This window comes from Abrus precatorius, unplaced genomic scaffold, assembly GCF_003935025.1.
Source record: "Abrus precatorius isolate BTA unplaced genomic scaffold, Abrus_2018 Scaffold10, whole genome shotgun sequence".
In the NCBI taxonomy this organism is placed as follows: domain Eukaryota; kingdom Viridiplantae; phylum Streptophyta; class Magnoliopsida; order Fabales; family Fabaceae; genus Abrus; species Abrus precatorius.
In genome coordinates, this window is record NW_020874292.1 from 35,377,989 (window position 1) to 35,398,488 (window position 20,500).

Genomic DNA, 20,500 nt, shown 5'->3' on the forward strand with positions numbered 1-20,500 from the left:
TATAAAAATATAATCATCACACATGATAAATAAAAATGGAAAAAGAAAAACATAGAAAACACTTGTTTATTTATGATTAAAGTTTCTTTGTTTTTAAAAAGAGGTAAAAAAAACATAAAATGAGGTTGGATGTTTAAAGTTAAATTAGAGATAAACTTTGTTATAAAAAAAATTGAGATAAACTTGTAAAATAAATAGAAAGAAAAAAAGATATCTACAATATAAATATGCACCTATTTATAACTTACGATAAAATGTTTAAAAAATAGAAAAAATAGTAATTGGTATAAGTGAAGTGAACCGATGAATTGATGAACTAACTAATTTGGGCAAGGCTATTGTTATGCTATGGACCTGAAGTGCTTGTAAATTAATTAATTAATTTTTATATAGATGTTATTTAATGGTTTTTAATCACGAAGGAAAGGGGAAAAAAAAAACGAAAGTTATGAAAAGGTGATTAATCACCTATACCAATTACTATTTTTAGCACAACATAGGCCGTACTGTTCCAAACACCTGAGCTGACATAACAGTAAAACACACAAGTCAGAAGCTGTTCAAGTTTTGTTGTTTACTCCTCTCTCTAAATCATTCATTCTTGTGCTGTGGAGAGAGAGAGAGAGAGAGAGAATGAGTGTTTCTTTGAGTGTGATGACCTTGAATCTCCATGATGATGATGACGATGATGATGAGCAGCAAGAGAGTCCTAACTCATGGGAGAAGAGAAGGGACTTGTGTTTGAGCGTTATCACCAGTTACTCACCCATCATCCTCTGTACCCAACAAGGTTCTCCTTCTTCTTCCAACATCATCAACATCGCGTTTCTCTATGATCTTAATCATGATATGGATTAAGCTTGCTTTGTAGCCTTTTCTTTGGTTTCTAGATTAATCTGCCTTTCAATATTTGCATTTTTTGTTAATCTGATTTTAGTTCATTGATTTCTTTCTCTGCTTCGATTCAGGAGTGAAAACGCAGTTAGATTATCTCCAGCAGGGTCTACCTGGTATCTTCTTGCTTTTAAAATATTTTATTCTTCAATTTCTATAAGGATTAATTTTTGGCTCCCAACTTCACTACACGCACAGTATGGTCGCGTGCATTTTGTATCTCAAATGTATGTGGCAGTAAGGAATATATGTTGCTGTTTATGAAGAAAACTTCTCTTAAATGTAAAGTAATGCTAGCCATTAGGACGTGCTAATGTGATGCCTGCATCATAGACAATTGGATTATGTTAAATGGATGTGGTTCATTAAAAGTTGTAAATATTGGTTAGAGAAACTATGCATCTGATGAGTGTTTGTGAAGTTTATCAGGATTGTACTTGATATAAGATGTTGAAATGATGAAAATCTGAAAAGCCTGCTTGTTCAAAAAACAATCTTGAGCACTAAGATGAGTAAGTGCGGGTGGCTATTTCTTGTTTCTGGAAATAATATTGTGTACTGACTTTGCTTATTTCCTAGACAATTATTTAATTTTCTTCTTCTGTGCTCAAATGGAAAAGTTTTTGTGAAAATTAACTGGCAGCATTTGCACATAAACATACATGACATTTATGTCCCATGTTGGCTTCCAAACTATTCTAGTACATGTTTTCTTCTGAAAGGAAAAACAAGTCATGATTTGGTAAGAGCCAATGAGCGTGCCATTATCATGAAATTATGACCTCCATTAACTATTGTCTCATAATAAAGTGAAATAAGAGAAGAAATTCTATAAAATTTTACTGGAATGGAATGAGCAACTCTTAGTCAAACCCTTTTAGTGCTTAATGTAACACAGCTTCTGAACGCAGTGTTTCTTCTACTTAAATAAAAATACTCAGGTTATGATCAGTTTGGCATATCACGAAAAGGGCCCCAAGACACTGCTGATGAGCATTGCACCATCTTCTATGATAAAGAAAAGGTACTAGATTGTTTGAGTATATATATATATATATTTTATTTTTTTTTAATTTAATATATGCTCCAAGCCTCCAATAAGTTAACTGATATTTGATAGCTGTTATTTTCTTAAATGAAGGTAGAGCTTCTGGAAGGTGGAACCTTTTGGTTATCTGAGTCTCCCTCTGTACCTGGAAGCATGTCATGGGGTTCTGAATTTCCTTGCATTGCAACATGGGCTATATCCTTGTTTGTGATTTAGAACAGATTTGCAACTTCATTTGTTTTCATTTTTTTTTTTTTCACTTTAAAACACTTGATTGGGCAAATCTTTGGGATCATTTGGTTCTTTGACATCATGTCCACACATTTCAACTTAAAGGGGTTGAACCACCAGGATATTCATTTCAGATAGTGAATACAAACATGGATGAGTTCAGTTCTCGAGCCCGCAGAAAAAGTGCTTTACTTACGTGGCAGCACATTGCATCCTTACCCCCCAGCCTGCCAGTTGTGTACTGTGGAGGATTCAACACACAAAAAGAATCAACTATGGGACGCTTTCTTCTTGGAAGATCAAGGTTTTTCCTTAATACACAATTTTTCACTTGATAGTTATTATCATGTTACTTATTTGGAGCTCAAAGTTCATATTTCTAGGATAAGTAGTGCTTTGTGCTATGAACTTTTCTATTCATTTACGATGGATGGATAAGTAGTTCTTTGTGCAACTATCTATGCATGAAATAGAGTTGATCAGCAATTTACTTCTATCGAGTGCAGAGAGCATGGTGTAGTAGGGGACATGTGGGATGCATGGCCGTGTGCCCATGTGAGGAAAAATGTATCCCTAATCCGCACTTATCATGGATTCAAGGGTATTGTTATTCTGCTTATACACATACATTCTAAACTTTAGTTACAATACTGTGCCATTACCTAGGGTTATATGGTGTGGTTAGGTAACAAACAAGGAGCTCTTGAATTCCTGGAGTTGATCTTTAGGGCCCTCTGCCTCTGTTGGGATCGCCAAACACAGGATCTTCACATTGATTGGGTCCTTTTCAGAGGTAGATCTCTAATTCCAGCTTCATGTGAAGTGGTGAATGATAACATTGATGGGTGTTATCCATCCTCCCATTATCCTATATTTGCTGAGTTTATGCTTCCCCGCACAGTAAGGATGCTAGAACAACCTGTGCAAGAAGATAACTAAATTCTATTTTTGCTATACTTTGGTGGGATCCCATTCATCCCTTGAGTATTATTAGCAATGAGTTTCTTGTGGAGATATTGGTGGCTGTTTCCAACTTTCTATCATGAATGTCTTCTTTACATGGGGGCTATTATTAGTAAAATTATGTATCAGCACACTGCCTCCATACCCAAAGATCATGTATCAAACAGAATTCAATTAGCTTGTGAACTTTAAGTTGTTTCTTCCTTTTATTTGTTTAACGAGCTTTTATATTTGAAGTTTGAACAAGTTCTGATATTTCAGCAATGACTAGTACATTACGTGGATAAATTTCATACATTGTTAGTAGATTACCTTTTCATTTCCTCCTCAAGATTATCTCTTTGATTCTTGAATGTAGCAATTGGCACAACACAACATTGTACCTGAAGGGGAGGGGGTGGTGCTTATTAAATGTGCAACATCATATAGTGAATGCTAAGACTAGATGCACACAGATATCAAATTGCTGATCTGGTTTAGAGTAACTTTTGTCACATGAGCATGTTAGACTCTTTCTTTTCAATTATTAGATGGAAAAGTCTAGAAAATGCTTTGAAGGAGATCAAAGTTAACTAACTCGTAAGCAAATATTTACTTTTGCTTCGAATTTCCCCAAACATTGCTCTACATGAAAACTTTAACTATTAAGCGAATATTATTATAAACACATGTAGATAAATAAATAGATAAAGCATACAACGAAAAGCATATAAATGGTCAATATAAAAAATGTCTATTAAATAGAGTCTAAGGATGGAGTCAGCCAAACCGAACCTTAATCGGATAAAAGTTTTCCTATCAGTAAATTCCAACTTGATACAAATTTCTGTAATTAAATCAATATAAAACCAAATTCTTTTAATATCATATGGACATTTCAATAAATGTTCTTAACATTCACCTCAAAGAGATTACATTATCCACAGACTATTAATAAGATAGTTACAAGTGAGATTTTAGAACATTCTACTTGTAGTATTAAATTAAAATATTTTTTGTGAATAAAAAATTTAAGATATGTTTTATGATTATTTTAAATTTAATAAAAAATTATAAATTTTAAAAGTAATTATTATTATTAAATATTTTATTATATTGAATATGGGTAAATTAAAGAAACAAAATTTTTTAAATTAAGAAATACATCATAAAAACTCAAAAGTAAAGTTAAGATTGAATTAAAAATAACGAAGAAGAGAATAAATCTTAAAAATACACTTATTTTCCAACACGTTGAGGAGACAAGTGGGCTACCATCTGATATAGAAATTGCATCAACTTTATATGAAGATAATGTTTCATGCATAGCACCATCAAAGAATGATACTTGAAGGAGATGGAACGAAAACATCTTCCTAAACTTATTGTTTATTCGTCACCTTCGAAAAACACAATTTTTTTAGTTTCTCTTTTCCAAATACTCGTTGTAGTGAAAGAAAAATATTATATTATTTTAATTATTTAACATAATTATCGCTTAAAAAAATTATTATCATAACCTAGTTGGTAACATGTCGTGGGTCATATCATTAGTTCTCTTCGGGTTTTTGTTAGGTGGTGTAACTAAAGACCCCATTCCATCAACAGTGATTTATTTTAATTACAGAAATAAATTATTATTAAAAAAAACTCCATTGCTTATCTTTTTCTTCCTTACCACAGAAAATATTTTCAATTATAATTAAAACGAAGATAGAAAATCGATTTCTTAATGGTGTGAAAAACCCGCTTTTTTTAGTTGTTAAAGGAATTGTTAATATCTTTTATACTACAATTATCTTTGCTTAATTAAAATGAGATTTTACTATAGTGTTATTACGTAGATAAATAAATAAATTGTCTTTTCGATCTCTCACTTTATATGCATTCCATACCATACCCCAACATCAGTGCATTGTAAGCATCCATAGCCAATATTGATAGGCATGTTTTACTTTCCTTAACATATTGGTTTTTGTTCAAAATTTTTATCATAGTATTTATATATCATGCACTTTAATTGTCTGTAACATTCTTTTCAGAAGAATTGGAGGATTTGCCGCGTATCATCTCTATTTGTTTCTCTTATGATTTTTGTATGTTGAAAACGAATGATCACAATATTTTCATTAAAAAAATAGAATAATATTTGAATTATGTAATTTGTCTTACCGTTCCTTACATTTCTTAAAAAGTGTGGAATCACTTGAAAAGGCATGAGAAAAAAGAAACAAGAAAATTTTCTAATAAATGTAAAAGAAATGTGATAAAAATCAGCACTAAATTTTTTTGTCGATGCTAAAATGGACAAAAGGGAAGAATGAAGTAACATAAGAGGTAAACAGACAGAACCATCTTGTTAGAAATTTGGCACCGCAATAACAAATTGATTCGTGCAGCACAATGCATGCTTATTACCCATCCTATATATATATAAAGGGGTTTAATGGATCGCCTACAAGATGTCCATTACAACAATGATTTGATGATTTATCTCCCAATAAATTACTTATAATTCTAGCTCACTCAAAGTGTTTTCATATATGATTTACATGAAGTCATAGTACAAAATTACTAAACTATGATTCTATATCTTCGTCCTTAATTAATGATGGTGAACGGTATTTTATTATTAACTAAAAGTGCTAGGTCCATTTTTTCTCTGCACATTTATATAATTCATAAATTATTAGTTTATTTTACTGAAATTGATTATTATAGATATTTAGATTGAACTCAATCAAATATGACTTATGGGAGGCCTCATCAGCGGCTAAAGTGATGTATAAGAAATCTTGCGAGTGGAAACTAAAAAGAGATGGTTTATCAAGTATTAAATTTTCTATTCAAAACTTGCAAATAAATATCTGAAACCAGTTAGGCCCACCAAACAATTCATCAAATTTAATTCAAATTCATCTCCGAAAATTTTAATAGAGAAATGTTAATAATTCTTAGTAAGCCAAAAATACCACCCTCATACTCATTCCCTCATAAAGAAATATGCTGATATTTATGGCTTTAGATACCATAATATAGTTATTACATTATGATACAAAAAATGTACCTAACGTTACATAATTTTAGTTGATGTCCAACAACTACTACATTGTTATGTAACGAACAAAGCAAGAAAACTTGGAACGGAAAGTAGTGGAAGGAACGAGAGGAAGAGGAAGACTAGAGAGAGAGAGAGAGAGAGAGAGAAGTGTTCTTTGTTCTACGTTGTTTGGAAAACATGGTTTGTCAATGCATCTCTCTGTGTTTTATGCTTCTCCTTGTTCATGTCCACATTGGAACATGTTTTTACCTTCCTGGTGTTGCACCCGAGGATTTCCACAAGGTTATTCCATTCCAAAAATGCTTCTTTGTCATTGTTGTATTTTCATGTTTATGCATTTTTCGTTGAATTTTGGGTCAGATCACAATTGGGTTCTCTTGGTTTTCTGGTATATCCTTTCCTTTTTGTTTTCTCCCTCTCTTTCTTTTCCTATGGCTTTGTTGGTTTGAGAATTTTGATGTTTAGATGATATTTTGCTATTTGGTTTGTGAGATCCAAGCATTTTGGTATTCTGTGTGTGAAAATCCTTGCTAACTAGAAGTTAACGTGTTCCAGTGGCAATCATTTTACTTGATCTCTTATTACATTTGTTTTTTCTTTGGTTGAGGGACCATAGAATATAAAGGTGATGAGATTGTTTATTCATGAATATTTTATCATGTCATGGAGGGAGGGACTCAAAGGAATTTAGACATGTATTTTTCTTTTCATCGTAACTGTTTACATATTTTATTTTCTAAGGTCAGGTTGACATAATTGACACTATTGCTTATTGACATTCTTAATTAATTAATGCTTGGTGGATCTTACTTGTTACCTTATATTGTTCATCGGTGACAGGGGGATCTATTGAGGGTGAAAGTGAACAAACTATCTTCCACAAAAACACAGCTTCCTTACTCCTTCTATTCACTTCCTTATTGTCGTCCAGATCACATTGTTGACAGTGCTGAGAATCTTGGGGAAGTTCTTAGGGGTGATCGCATAGAAAACTCTCCTTATGTGGTTGGTTAAATTTTGTGCATAGTTTGCATCACTCTTTCTTCCATTTATTAATTATGTATAATATAAAAAATACTGAAAACAATTTGATTCTTCCAGTTTAAAATGAGAGAACCACAGATGTGCAATGTTGTTTGTCGTCTAACTCTTAATGCAAAAACAGCCAAAGAGTTCAAGGAAAAGATAGATGATGAATATCGGGTTAACATGTAAGTCACTAATAAGTAATGATCTTAAATTTTACAAAGCTTTTTGCCAGTTATGAATTTGTGACCAAAATTGTGTGTTCTATACTTGCATTGTTGCAGGATTTTGGACAATCTTCCTTTGGTTGTTCCCTTAAGACGACCTGATCAAGAATCTTCCTTAGTGTATTTGCATGGCTTCCTAATTGGTCTTAAAGGACAGTATGCTGGAGTAAGTGCCAGCTTATGGCCATTTCACTTTTGTCATTGGTTTGAACTCATTTTGAACTTATGTGTACTAATGTTGACAGAACAAGGATGAAAAGCATTTTATCCACAACCACCTAACATTTGTAGTAAAGTATCACAGAGATCCAGTGACAGAGATGTCAAGGATAGTAGGCTTTGAGGTCAAGCCTTTCAGGTCGGACTATAACTTTCATTCTTGGTTGTATATAATTTTATGATTTCACTGTTAACAATATTTGTAAGTTGAAATTATTCCTATGAATACAGTGTAAAGCATGAATATGAAGGTGAATGGGATGAGAACACCCGCTTAACTACATGTGATCCTCATGCAAAAAAGTTAGTCTCAGGCTCTGAACCTCCTCAAGAGGTTGAAGAGAAGAAGGAAGTTATATTTACCTATGATGTTGAGTTCCAGGTTAGTCCTATAATGCATCATGGTAATTGAACCAGGGTGCATCTCAGAATTGGGTTTTGATGTTGATTTTTTTAACTGTCTTAACATCTTGTAGGAGAGTGATGTGAAGTGGGCGTCTCGCTGGGATTCCTATCTTCTAATGGCAGATGACCAAATTCACTGGTTTTCAATTATTAATTCTTTAATGATTGTACTTTTCCTATCGGGTATGGTGGCTATGATAATGTTGAGGACACTTTACCGTGATATTTCTAAGTATAATCAATTAGAGACTCAGGAGGAAGCTCAGGAAGAGTCAGGGTGGAAACTTGTCCATGGGGATGTTTTCAGACCTCCTTCAAACTCAGATTTACTGTGTGTATATGTTGGAACAGGCGTTCAGTTTTTTGGAATGATTCTTGTGACCATGATTTTTGCTGCACTTGGATTTTTGTCACCCTCCAATAGAGGGGGGTTGATGACTGCCATGCTCTTGCTTTGGGTCCTTATGGGACTCTGTGGTGGATATTCCTCAGCACATCTTTATAAGAGGTTCAAGGGAACAGAATGGAAAAAAATCACTCTCAAGACAGCCTTTATGTTTCCTGCTATTGCCTTTGCAATATTCTTTGTGCTAAATGCTCTAATTTGGGGGCAGAGGTCTTCTGGGGCTGTGCCATTTGGTACAATGTTTGCTCTTGTTTTCTTATGGTTTGGCATCTCAGTTCCACTTGTATTTCTTGGAGGTCACATTGGCTTTAAAAAGCCAGTGACTGAGGATCCTGTAAAGACAAACAAGATACCTAGGCAGATCCCAGAGCAGGCTTGGTACATGAACTCAGTCTTTTCTATTCTAATAGGAGGCATCCTCCCATTTGGTGCTGTCTTCATTGAGCTTTTCTTCATTCTCACATCTATCTGGTTACATCAATTTTATTACATATTTGGCTTTCTTTTCATTGTGTTCCTCATCCTGATTGTTACTTGTGCTGAGATCACTATAGTTCTCTGCTACTTCCAGCTGTGTAGTGAGGACTACCTTTGGTGGTGGAGATCATATCTGACTTCTGGTTCCTCTGCACTCTACCTTTTCTTATATGCTGCATTTTACTTCTTCACAAAGCTTGAGATTACAAAACCAGTATCTGGAGTCCTGTATTTTGGGTACATGCTGCTTCTTTCGTATGGTTTCTTTGTGGTAACCGGTACTATTGGTTTCTATTCATGCTTCTGGTTTATAAGGCTAATCTACTCGTCAGTCAAAATTGACTGATCTATGGCTTGTGAAGGAAATGGCTGGACTGTTAAAACATTTAAGGGAAGCTTATATATTAGTTGGAACGGTGAATTGTGGGGATCCTTCAGCTAATCCTTCGGTTCCCACATTAAGTTCAAAACATCAGAAATTAGTTTCCTGTGTATAGGTTGTTTTGCAGTTATGATTTCGTTCAAATCTATTTCCCAAGTGGCATATTTTGTATCTTAGTGTTCTTCCCTCCCCAATTGAATATTATCATTGTTTTCTCTGACATTCATGAGGACAATTTTCTTGCTGTCCTCAATGAGTATCTAGGAAGAAAAAATGGAATTACCATTGGTGGTAAATATATACCTTGATATAGATCATGGAAAATAAAACCAGTTATCTTTGTCAGTGAGGAGAAATGTGCTATAAATCTTTCCAAATTGTGCATTTTAACTTGAATTTTTCTGGAACATACTTTCTATTGAAATATAGCTAGGTTTCCTTTATATTTATATACACCCTTCCTGTGTAAAGGGTGAAATCGAAGATGAGGTTACGGATGAAATTGGGTATTGTAATCTTACTGATTTAGCTCCTGCTTTTACTTTGCTGTAACAAAACTTCCAATGTAAACACATTTTCCAAATAAGGATGGTAATGGGTAAAATACTTTATGAACACTGGCAAAATTTATCCACGATGTGTAGAGTATTTATCCGTTATATGGGTACGGGTACAGGTGTGAATAAAAACTTACAAATTTTAATGAAGATGAGTGCGGGTACGGGTATTTAAGTACCCACCTTGCCCCATACCCGCACACACACACATATATATATATATATGCTTGAACTTTGTTCAATAATTATGCATTAAATTTTTGTACTATTATATTACTTATATGAAGTTATATAAGATTAATATAAAAATATATTTAATAATAAAATAAATCAAAAAATTTATTTACTATTTTATATCATTTAATTAGACTAATATAATTTAATTATTACATAGTTGATATGTGATTGACTTTTTTTAAAATATTATTTATATATAACATACATAAAATATTTTTCACATAAATATTTTGTTAATAAAATTATATTAATATTTAAATCATAAAATGAATGATAAATAATAAATATTTTATAAATTTTATAATCACATACTATTACTGTAAACTTATTATTTATTGATAATATTTAAATTTTATTTTTTATATTTTAATTTAAAATAATATTTTTCTATACAACATATGTATTATAAGTACAACTATAATTTATTAAATCTAAATAATATTATTTTTACTATTTATTCACTTTTAAAGAAGTTTTTAAAAAGATATAAAATATAAAAAATTATTGTTAATTTTTATTTGTTAATTTTTTTCAGATAAAAAAATATAATTTTTTAATCTACACATATATTTCTTTATTATAAAATTTTATTGTGACCATTTATCTTTTATTCAAATTCTTTCTTTAAAAATTTATATACATTATAAATATTTAATTCATTAAAATAATTTTTCAAAAATTTGTATTTTTGATAAAATACTTTCGTATAGTATATGAGTTAAAAATATTAATATTAATATAGATATATATATATATATATATAAATTATATTATATTATTTTAATTAAATCTATTATTTTTCTTACAATTTCAAATTCAAAAGTTAAAAAAAAAAAATTTATGTACCCACTTTTCGTGTTAGTACTTGAACTTCTCTATCCTAACTCTATTCTCATTCTCAATGTTTAAAACTTAATAACTATAAAACGTTATTCATTAGAGTTAGTTGTTAATGCAGCCACAAGAAGTCACCAAATGATCCCACAAGAAGGAACACCTATTGTGTAGATTTATTTTGTTATAGCTCTGACATTGTCGGTCGATCGAATCTCACAGAAGACAGGATTACCACGGGTAAATAACTTGTATGTTTAGTTTCGCTTACTGTTTATAAGAATTTTAGTTTAAAAAATTATTATATTAAGATACATTTAGCACTTGTGATATTTGAATATTTATTTTTTAATCTATGTTTATATTTTGTTCGGCAACTACATATTAAATTTTTGTATTATTATGATAAACATATTTTTTTTATAAATATATTTTTTTCAAACAAGTGTGGGTAATAAGTACAAGATGGGTATGCGGGTTCCCAAAGGATAGGATACGAGGATTAATGTTTATACTCACGCAGGTATGGAGCTGGGTACGGGTATCTTTTTAAAACGCAGATATAGAAATGAGTACTATAATACCCTACCCATTGTCATCTCTATTCCCAAACCAATGAAAGAAATGTCATCGTACTGCTTAGCTTAGGATAATAGTCAGTAAAGTTTGTCGTCAGAGTCTTTAATCAGCATCACAAGCTACCTTCACATTGTGGATGTCTGGATTCATTAAAAAATAAATATGCATGCCAAATACATTATTGAAGAATGCATTAAAGCAAGCAAAAGGGTATGCTGACATTGGAAAATAAAAGCAAACAACTAAAAAAATTGCAGCTTTATATTGTAAATAACAAATAATTTATTTTATATATAAGACAATCTTTTTACACTGGTATAAGTCTAAAAATTTACACTAAATTTGAATCTTTCATTTAACTTACATTTAATAAGTTATAATTTATTATTTCACTTGCTGTTAAATATAAGTTAAATAAAAAATTTAAATTGAGTGTAAAAATTTTTAAACTTATACTAGTATAAAAAATCCTTCCTCTTTATATATATATTTCATTTTAGACTCGTAGGTTTCCAATTAATACGAGAAAACCTTATTGAAAATTAGGTGGCATGCCCGTTGGTTTCCCAATTATCATTTTTAAGTATTTAACTATGACATCAGTTGTTCCAACCGTTAAAAACCCGCAAGCATGTTAATCTCACTTCAATTACATATTTGCCAACCAGTGATCCCAATAATTTATAAAAATTGTGAACGGGTACACTGCATTCTCTGTGGCAGCCTAACACAACAGGGAGTTGGCTTAACGATTTACAAGGAACCAGAAGCATAGTACGACTTGTGATCTACGCACCTGCTACTGATTGTATAATATTTTTTTTTCTTTTATCCTTGCATAGAAAAATGGAATCAAAATAGTTAGTCAATGAAACATTGAAAACATGCATTTAAGAGAGTAGTTACATATAAATATTTAGTCTGCATCATCAGCAGTAAAGTCGGGCTCTGGAGGTTTCTGTAGTTTCACCAACTCTCTGGCACTCTTAGCTTCCCGGTTGCGATGTACACCACGAAGAGCATTTGCAGCAAATCTTGAGGCCAAGAACGTGGCACCAAGACTGTAAGAACTGCCACTAGCATTGCTTCGAGTTCCTTCTGACTCCTCAGGTTCTTCCTTTCGACGAAGCTCCATAATTTTCCTTTTGGAATAACGACGCCATGCTGCTTGAATGAAGCACGCAGCCCAAGTCCTCCATTGTTGGGAATAAAAGCGAAAGGTGTGCTGAACCTGTCTACTGTGCAGACGCCTAAACTGACTGGCAACAAATTTTAACTCTTCAGCAGTTAATGCAAAAGCCTCAACTTCTGTTAAAGCTTTAACTGTTCGAGTAGAAGATGGGAGGTTAGAGCCAGATTTGGGATCCAGTGCCCATGTCAAAAGCTCCTCACCACAGAAATCAGCCTCTTTTAAAAAACCACGATTGAAAAATCCACTCCTCCCACCATCTGTAGTAACACTCTCAAGGCGACCCCGTATGATGAAAAGCATCTCATCAACTGGATCTCCTTCCCGGACAATGTAAGTACTCTCTGTAAATAAACATGGCTTCAATCTCTCACATATGGCATCAAGCAATCTCTCATCCATACTCTCAAATAGTGGAACCTACAAATTCAATAAAGGCAATTAATAAATTGACAAATTCAGATGCTCAGGCACCAATTTGATGCGTTAATCTAAGAGGGAGAACAAATCTGAAAGATCTCAGGGGCATTGCACGATTGGAGCATAATAGATTTTGAGAAGCACATCTTAAGAGCAACAAATCTTATTATCACACCAAAAGAATAAAATAAAATACCATCAAAAGAATAAAAACATCCAAAACAACACTTATCTATGCTTCTGGGAGATATCCTTTGGGCACCTCTCCTAGCACGGGAATTTAAGAGTGTGAAGGAGTGACTTAAAACTTTTCATCTGATTTATTTATCTGATTCATAGTTCGTTGGGAGAAACAAAAGGTACCATGGGCTTAAGAAAAAATGAGATAGCAAAAGCTTTAGATAGTTTAATTACAATTTTGTAGTGGCTCCCATGTAATACCCAAGAAAAGATCACACAGCGAGGGCAATAGAGAAAGGACCAAACAATTAATTCATGCAGAAGGACCAATAAGAACTAACCCAACTTGATGTCCTCAAGTAGCTGTAATACCATTACCACATAACAAAAAACTAACTACACGTTTATTGCTTTATGACATATATAACTCTTCAATGGTTTGAGGCCATACCCTTCTCACTAGAGCAAGACAAAGGTGTCGCTTAATGTCTCTTCGGAGATCCTTAGGCAAACTCTGAACCAAATTTTCTTCATCTACACCACGTGTTGCTAACCACTTATATTGATCATATCGTCTCACACGCTCTCTAAGCTCTGGTGGGAGCAAACGATGATGCATCCACTGTTCTGAATCACGCCTTTTGACTCTCATTTCTTCAAGTCTAATTGTAAGAGACTGAAGATATGTCTGTAATCATATAAAGAAATCACAGTATCAGTTACAAATAGTCTGCTCTTCATGCTTTTGTGAACATAAACCTTGAAATTTATTAATTATTCTATGATAAGGAGAAACAACAACTAAAAAACAAACATAACATTAACTGCTCTCTCATCAGTATCTGTGTGCATATGTGAATTTGTATTTGTTGACTACTTCCATCTTATACCTTTCTTAACATGAATATCAATTCTAAAATGGACATCAAGATAATCTGGCAATAATAGCATTAAACTTAAACTTTACATGCTTTCCTCACAATGCAACATAAATCAGAAGATATGTCACCTCCAGCTGCTCATAAAAACAGACTCAAGATTAATGACAGCATTTAAAATGATTTGATGTCATTAATCCCACTCACCTACCATCCATTTTTGGAAGAGATTAGTACAAGTACAAAGAGAAAGGATAAGACATCCCCTCATAACATAAAAATAAAGTCTAGAGTTAAACAAGTGCTCTAAGAAATCCTAGATTCTGCTCCAGCCATAAACACTACCACAAAGACTGAACGAACTTTGATGCAAATCCATGGGACAAATCAACACTCTTCAATAGACTTAACTGAATACCATCCATATTGTTATTTATTGCATGTTAAATTAACTGATTTCAAGTATACCTGCATGTTACCAATCAGAAGCGCAAACAGGATAAGGCCAGATATGGCTAGTGCTATTGAAAAGATAACTTCCCCAGTGTAGGTGCTAGTTTGAAGCCCCTGGCCGAGCGTACTGCAGTGAAATAAATGAATAAACATTAAGTATGGATATGTGAATAATCTGAGTAATCTATGAAATGGAAATGAACTTATGAACATCAAACACAGGAATAAATAATGTCATCTACACTAAATCCATGAAAAATATGCACAAACTTTTTGGCCCTAAGCCCACATGGACTAAAGATTGAGAAGGAGGACTAGCCCAAAATGATAGCTCTACCATTGCATTAGTACACCAGTATAAACCATCGTTCTCTATCTAATTTGATTAACCCCAAAATATAAAAAATAATTATAATCAATCCAAAATTGTTGATACATATGGGGAAACACTCAGTATATAGTATTCAGTTCAGACAGAACATATATGTTATGATGTTTGGTTTTAATCATTTTGAATATTTGATGAAAATCACCAGAAGAAAATAAAATTAAATACCTCAAATTCTGTAGCCCCCACCATAAACAGTAACAGTACTTGGAGAAGAACTTCTTAGATGAAACGATACCAGATGACAAGGCTTGTTTGAAAATTCCATAGTCAAAAGGTGAATTATCATTATCTGCAGAGCACTGTGACGTAAGAATATTTTCACTATGATTCTGCCAGGCACTATAACCTTTCATGTGTTGGTTGCCACAATACAAGAAATTTTTGTTGTACCCACTGTCACTGCAAGCCTTTTGCCAGCAAAAGTCATTGCGTTCAACAGCTAACAAGTACCAAAAAGACCCAACTATCTGCAAAGAATCATTGATGGAAAAAGATGCAAAATAAATTCCTATCAAATTTGAGGCACATTAAGCCAGAGAGCAAGTGTAATACACAATAACTAGTGAGCATGTATAACAACTCAAAAAATAAAGGCAGGGAAGTCTAACATAATTAAACAACCAAAATAAAACAAAACTTACATGACTAGCAAGCATGAATAATAGCAAATAATACGCAGCACCTGCCCATGCAGTTTCAGCAAAGACACCAGCTGTTCTCTTAAGTTCAGAAGTCAACGGTACCATCCGGAATAATCTAGGAAAGTATTGAAGCAAAATAATGAACAGCAAGGCCCGCTTTGTCGCAAGTACATCCGAACCTTTTGACCTCTGCAGAAATCTCCAAACCACAATCTGAATGCTAGAGCAAAGAAGAGGTAAAAAGATAAACAACTTATTAGTGAAAAAGACTAATGTGGTCAGAGTTTTTAAAGGAACAATAGCTATAAAGAGTCATTCACGTCACACAATGTAAAAATATATTCACAGCCATTCAAATCGTTAGCAATACAGAAATATGCAATTACAAATTTTTAGAAGAGAGATCAGTCAATTATTAAATTAAGAGCAAAAGGTATAATTCGACCATCAAAGGTGGGACCACCTTTAAAAAAAATTACAAAATAATCTTAATTTAGATGAGAGGAGAGGATGCTAAGTGCCTAACTTTAAGGAAAACAGATAGGCAAGAGATGAACTCTTGATGTGAGAAAAAAGAGAATAAAGTCACTTTCATGGTTAAGCATGAGCAGCAAGACAGTCATTAGTAAACTTCTAAAACTATTCAATATGTTTCTAATAAACAAGTTTGTTAGCAATGAACATTTCTCATAAGAAAATAGAGCACATAGGGTAATAAAATGAGGATAGAAAGCCTTCCCATCTCGTTTTCATTTTCTCAGAACTGGAAGATACCTACTACTTCCAAGCAATTGTTATTAATTTGCTTTTATGCACATGATCATTGTTATTAGTAACCAACAAACTAAACAACTCTAATGGAACCACCAAAGGCTACATAAACAAATCTATCGTTCATGTGGTTGAAACAATAACAATTTCCATGATAGATTTAGATTAACAGTTTCGTTCCTAAAAGGCATGTCAAGGACCAACATTGAGATTAACACATCCCCCCATGGAAGATACTTTTGGGCTAGAATCATGAACAATGCAAAAGCCAACTATGACTTGCACTAGAATTCAATTTTATTTATAAGAATGGGAGTGGTGAGGATTGAACACCCAATCACCAAGTCATAGAGGCCCTGATACCATGAATGGTTTTTATATCTGAAAAGGCATTTAAAACCTCAGTGTACACTTGAATTAGCTTAATTTGTGTTCAAAATAGCTTATAGTCAAAATATTACAGAGAGCTTTCAAAAAAGTTCTCAAAAAATTAAGCTAATGCAAGCATGAACTTACTCACCCATTAGACGAACAAAAATAAGCATTTTGATGTAAGAAAAATGTACCTGAGCAAACACAAAGTGCAGCTCATTTGAATAAAAACTGGATGGTTCTTATGTCTTCCAAACTAAGTGTTTTATATCTATAGCAACAGATATGCATAAGCATAAAGACTTGAGCTTTATTGTATAGACAACATAGTTTGAATATTCAACGTTTTCTTTGTTCATTGGCTACAGAATATATCTTAGTCTCTACTCTCTTTAGTAAAAAATTTTCTTTCATTGCGGTTCACCTCCAATCCTCATAAGAAGAATCAAATTAACAAAGCCTTCCAGCAAGTATCCACAAGTGGAATCCCCAAAATCAATCCTTGATTTGAACTCAAAGAAGCAAGGAGAGATAGCAGCCATGATAGTCTAACAATCCAAGGTAAAAGATGAGAGTAGCAAACATAATGTTGATACATAAGAATTGTAAAATCCAAAGAAAAAAAATCATGCAGCATTAATAAAAGAGAGATTGAATCAAGTTAAAGCAATCTTCTTGACCTGTGGTAAGGGTAACACTGATAGAAAATCAATGATGAAATACCGCCGTAGGTATCGTTTGGCTATCTGTGCTGGATCTATCACAAGTTCACCCCGTCCAAAAACACGAGATGATGGGGCGATATAAGCAGTACGAAATTGGAGAGCCATGTGTATGAGGTAGAAAGCATCAACAGATGTCCTCAAGGTGGTGACTGTAATTGCCAATTTTTGGTCTATACCAAGACAGCGGAATGAATCATTAATGACAGGAAGATAGAAAAAAAGTGGATCCACAGACACAGCCAAGATGCATGAGATAACAAAAAGCTTATTCCATAAGAGCAAAAATTTGTCTTGAGGATCAAATATCTTCTTTTCTGAAACTTTAAGATCTTCAGGGAACACTGCTCTAGATACCCCAAATCCAAGTGATCGGCCAATTGACTTCAGTCCTTCAGATCCCTTTCTAATTCCTCTTTTAAAAGACCTAGAGGTTGTGGTGCTTCCATGGCCACCATGGCTTAATTTATCAATACTAAAGCCACATGTTTTAATTCCAGCATCAGAAGATGATGATAGTCTGGAATCCAAGTCATCCAACCTAGAAATAAATGTAAGGGTGCACAGAAAAATAACATATTCCATCATACTCCTTTTATTGTAGGAAATGGATTGCGTATTTCTAAACAGGAATATAAATAACTAAAAGTATATAAGAGGCATGCAGAAGAAATCAGAGAACCTTTATCAAATATCATATCCACATATTAGGACTTGAGCTGTTTATGACTTGAATACTAAAATACTATTAAATTTCAAAATTCTAAATCCACAATATTATGTAAAGCATCTTAAAGCCTATAATATTTATACTGCTAGTTAGAAACTAGTATGTGAAAGATTTAAGTGGCCAGCCATCGTGAAATTTTCAAAATAGCAGGTTTTTTCACTTCTAACTTCATAGTTATAAATCCCAGATCACAGTGTAACACAGCCAGTCCCAAAATCACTATACTTAATAAGGGAATTAAAGACATATTTATAATTAATAAGCAAACATTATAATACAATCTAATTCAAGACACACAATCATCCTCTATCCAGGTCTTAAATTGTAATACAAACTAGCAAGCATCTCAGGCACTGAACGAGTATTTTTTTTATTTATTTAAATATAGGAAACAGCTCCGCTTATGGGGATAAGGCTGCATACATTTACCATCTCCAAACCCTAGTAGGTGAAAGCCTAATGTGCTGAGTTGCACTCTGTTTTTAAAGGGGAAATTTAGAAAAACCAATAGCATAATGTCATTGTTTCTGAAAATAATTGTTAAGCAAAAAGCATTAGAAATAACCACATTAATGTAATCTAAATTCCATGTAAAAAATTTAAAGAAGATTACTAACTGTAAATTTCTTAGAAACAAAAATAGTTATTTGAAAACAAAACAATTGTATATGAAAACTGTAATATGTGTGTGAAAAGAAAGACCCATGTCCTATGTTCAATTACAGATACAGTCATGAATGCTTCATGTTTGATGAATAAATAGTTGTAAGAAAATGTGGGCAAAGAACATACATATAAATATTACTAACTCTCTTCTCCTTCATATCTCTACAAGCGTAACCGTGCAATGAACTATATTGGGTACCTCACAAATTTTTCCCGCTGCCCGCCCACATATTGTGACTTGTAACCACAGTCAAACATCCTTCAACCAATGATTCATGCACTAACACAACCTGCAGTTAAACAGAGCAATTCAAAACAACCAGCGATAATATTAAAATGGTGTTATCAGCATAATAAGCCTCATGCAGTCGTGCCAGAGGCTCATGTAATTTTCAATTCAAATCCGAAAAAATATGCAACTTCAAGACATACCACACTCATTTGAAAACATATACTAGTGTTCACTCCTAGGGATGATCCTAGGGATGACACCAGCACAAGGAAGGAGCGAGAAGCGCTTCCAATATTAAAGAGAAAGACTGAAAATACACCCATATATTAATTATTAAGGAGGAAACTAAAAAACCGTTTACATATGCATAACATGTATATAAATCTAAGGGTAATAAAGTCGTGGTAAAAATACGAGGACCCCAAGCAATACCATATTTCGATTAACAAAATCACCGCAACTAATTTCACTTTTCATAAGCTATGGTAGCTCATCAAACCTAAAAATAATACTTGGAAATAAAAATATCCAATAAAGCGCGCAAAGATAAGCTCAAGTTCATCCATAAACCTTATGCAATTAATCACCAGAAAATAAGAACGGTAAGTGGCAGCGATTGATGATAAGGCATTGCTAAGAGCTGAAGTTGAAAATGGTGTATAGCAAGTGCAACATGCAGATGCAAGATAAACCGAAGTGAATCTGTGTTCAAATGCAAAATTGAAAAGGGGAGAAGTGGAAACGGACCTAGAAAAACGGGATCTTCCGGTGAGTGCAATTGAAGAATTGAACGGAACGGAAGGTAGTAATGGAAGATGTGTAAGAAAGAGAAGACAAAGGTCAACTCAAATACAAAGAGGTGATGCCTTCACAAACAGAGTCAAATGCCATTGCTTCTTTCTTTCCATGGACCAACCAACCAACTCCAATTTTACCTTTTTTTCACTTAATCTCATATTTTATTTTGTTTTTGTTCCAATAAATCAATTTTTTTTGGACTGGAATGTGTTATGTATAGTTAATAAATATTTATGAAATAACCAAAATTAAAATATATTTATTTTGAAATTAAAATTTAATTATATATTTCAGTTTTTCAAATGTTTGATGAAAACTTGTAATAAAAGTAAACTATATAAATTAATCTTAATATATAAATTCTATTCTTCTTTTTGATAAAAAAAATTAAAATATATTTTAAAAATATAGAAAAAAATAATTTATCTATTTAAAATGATTTTTGTTAGTACATAGTAAGTGTTATCTACATTGTTAAAAAAAGTTTTAAAAAAAGTATTGTACAGAAAGTAATACTTTTTATAATTATCAC

At 32.7% G+C, this 20,500-nt stretch overlaps 3 protein-coding genes across 5 annotated transcripts; 2 read left to right on the forward strand and 1 right to left on the reverse strand.

The window, feature by feature from the left end:
* Positions 1-599: 599 nt before the first annotated feature.
* LOC113853021 lies at positions 600-3,377 on the forward strand. Of its 2 annotated transcripts, XM_027483451.1 has the most exons (8): positions 600-790; positions 969-1,010; positions 1,836-1,918; positions 2,036-2,137; positions 2,263-2,477; positions 2,680-2,774; positions 2,859-2,966; positions 3,075-3,377. In XM_027483451.1, the coding sequence occupies exons 1-8, from the start codon at positions 634-636 to the stop codon at positions 3,110-3,112; spliced, it is 840 nt and encodes a 279-aa protein (XP_027339252.1). In that variant the 5' UTR covers positions 600-633; the 3' UTR covers positions 3,113-3,377. The 2 variants fall into 2 exon arrangements, with proteins under 2 accessions (XP_027339252.1, XP_027339251.1); XM_027483450.1 differs by having other exon boundaries at positions 629-790; positions 2,859-3,213.
* Positions 3,378-6,268: 2,891 nt separating this feature from the next.
* Positions 6,269-9,282, forward strand: LOC113852887 (transmembrane 9 superfamily member 10-like). Its single transcript, XM_027483284.1, has 7 exons — positions 6,269-6,458; positions 7,017-7,181; positions 7,278-7,387; positions 7,487-7,595; positions 7,675-7,787; positions 7,880-8,030; positions 8,125-9,282. The coding sequence occupies exons 1-7, from the start codon at positions 6,354-6,356 to the stop codon at positions 9,280-9,282; spliced, it is 1,911 nt and encodes a 636-aa protein (XP_027339085.1). The 5' UTR covers positions 6,269-6,353.
* A 2,929-nt stretch (positions 9,283-12,211) lies between these two features.
* Positions 12,212-20,039, reverse strand: LOC113868066 (probable cyclic nucleotide-gated ion channel 5). 2 transcript variants are annotated; one of them, XM_027503638.1, is made up of 8 exons: positions 19,918-20,039; positions 19,065-19,228; positions 17,501-18,083; positions 15,678-15,890; positions 15,202-15,503; positions 14,661-14,772; positions 13,766-14,002; positions 12,212-13,134 (listed from the first exon to the last, which is right to left on the reverse strand). In XM_027503638.1, the coding sequence occupies exons 2-8, from the start codon at positions 19,094-19,096 to the stop codon at positions 12,442-12,444; spliced, it is 2,172 nt and encodes a 723-aa protein (XP_027359439.1). In that variant the 5' UTR covers positions 19,097-19,228; positions 19,918-20,039; the 3' UTR covers positions 12,212-12,441. The 2 variants fall into 2 exon arrangements, with proteins under 2 accessions (XP_027359439.1, XP_027359431.1); XM_027503630.1 differs by having other exon boundaries at positions 19,138-19,228; positions 19,918-20,023.
* Positions 20,040-20,500: the final 461 nt, after the last annotated feature.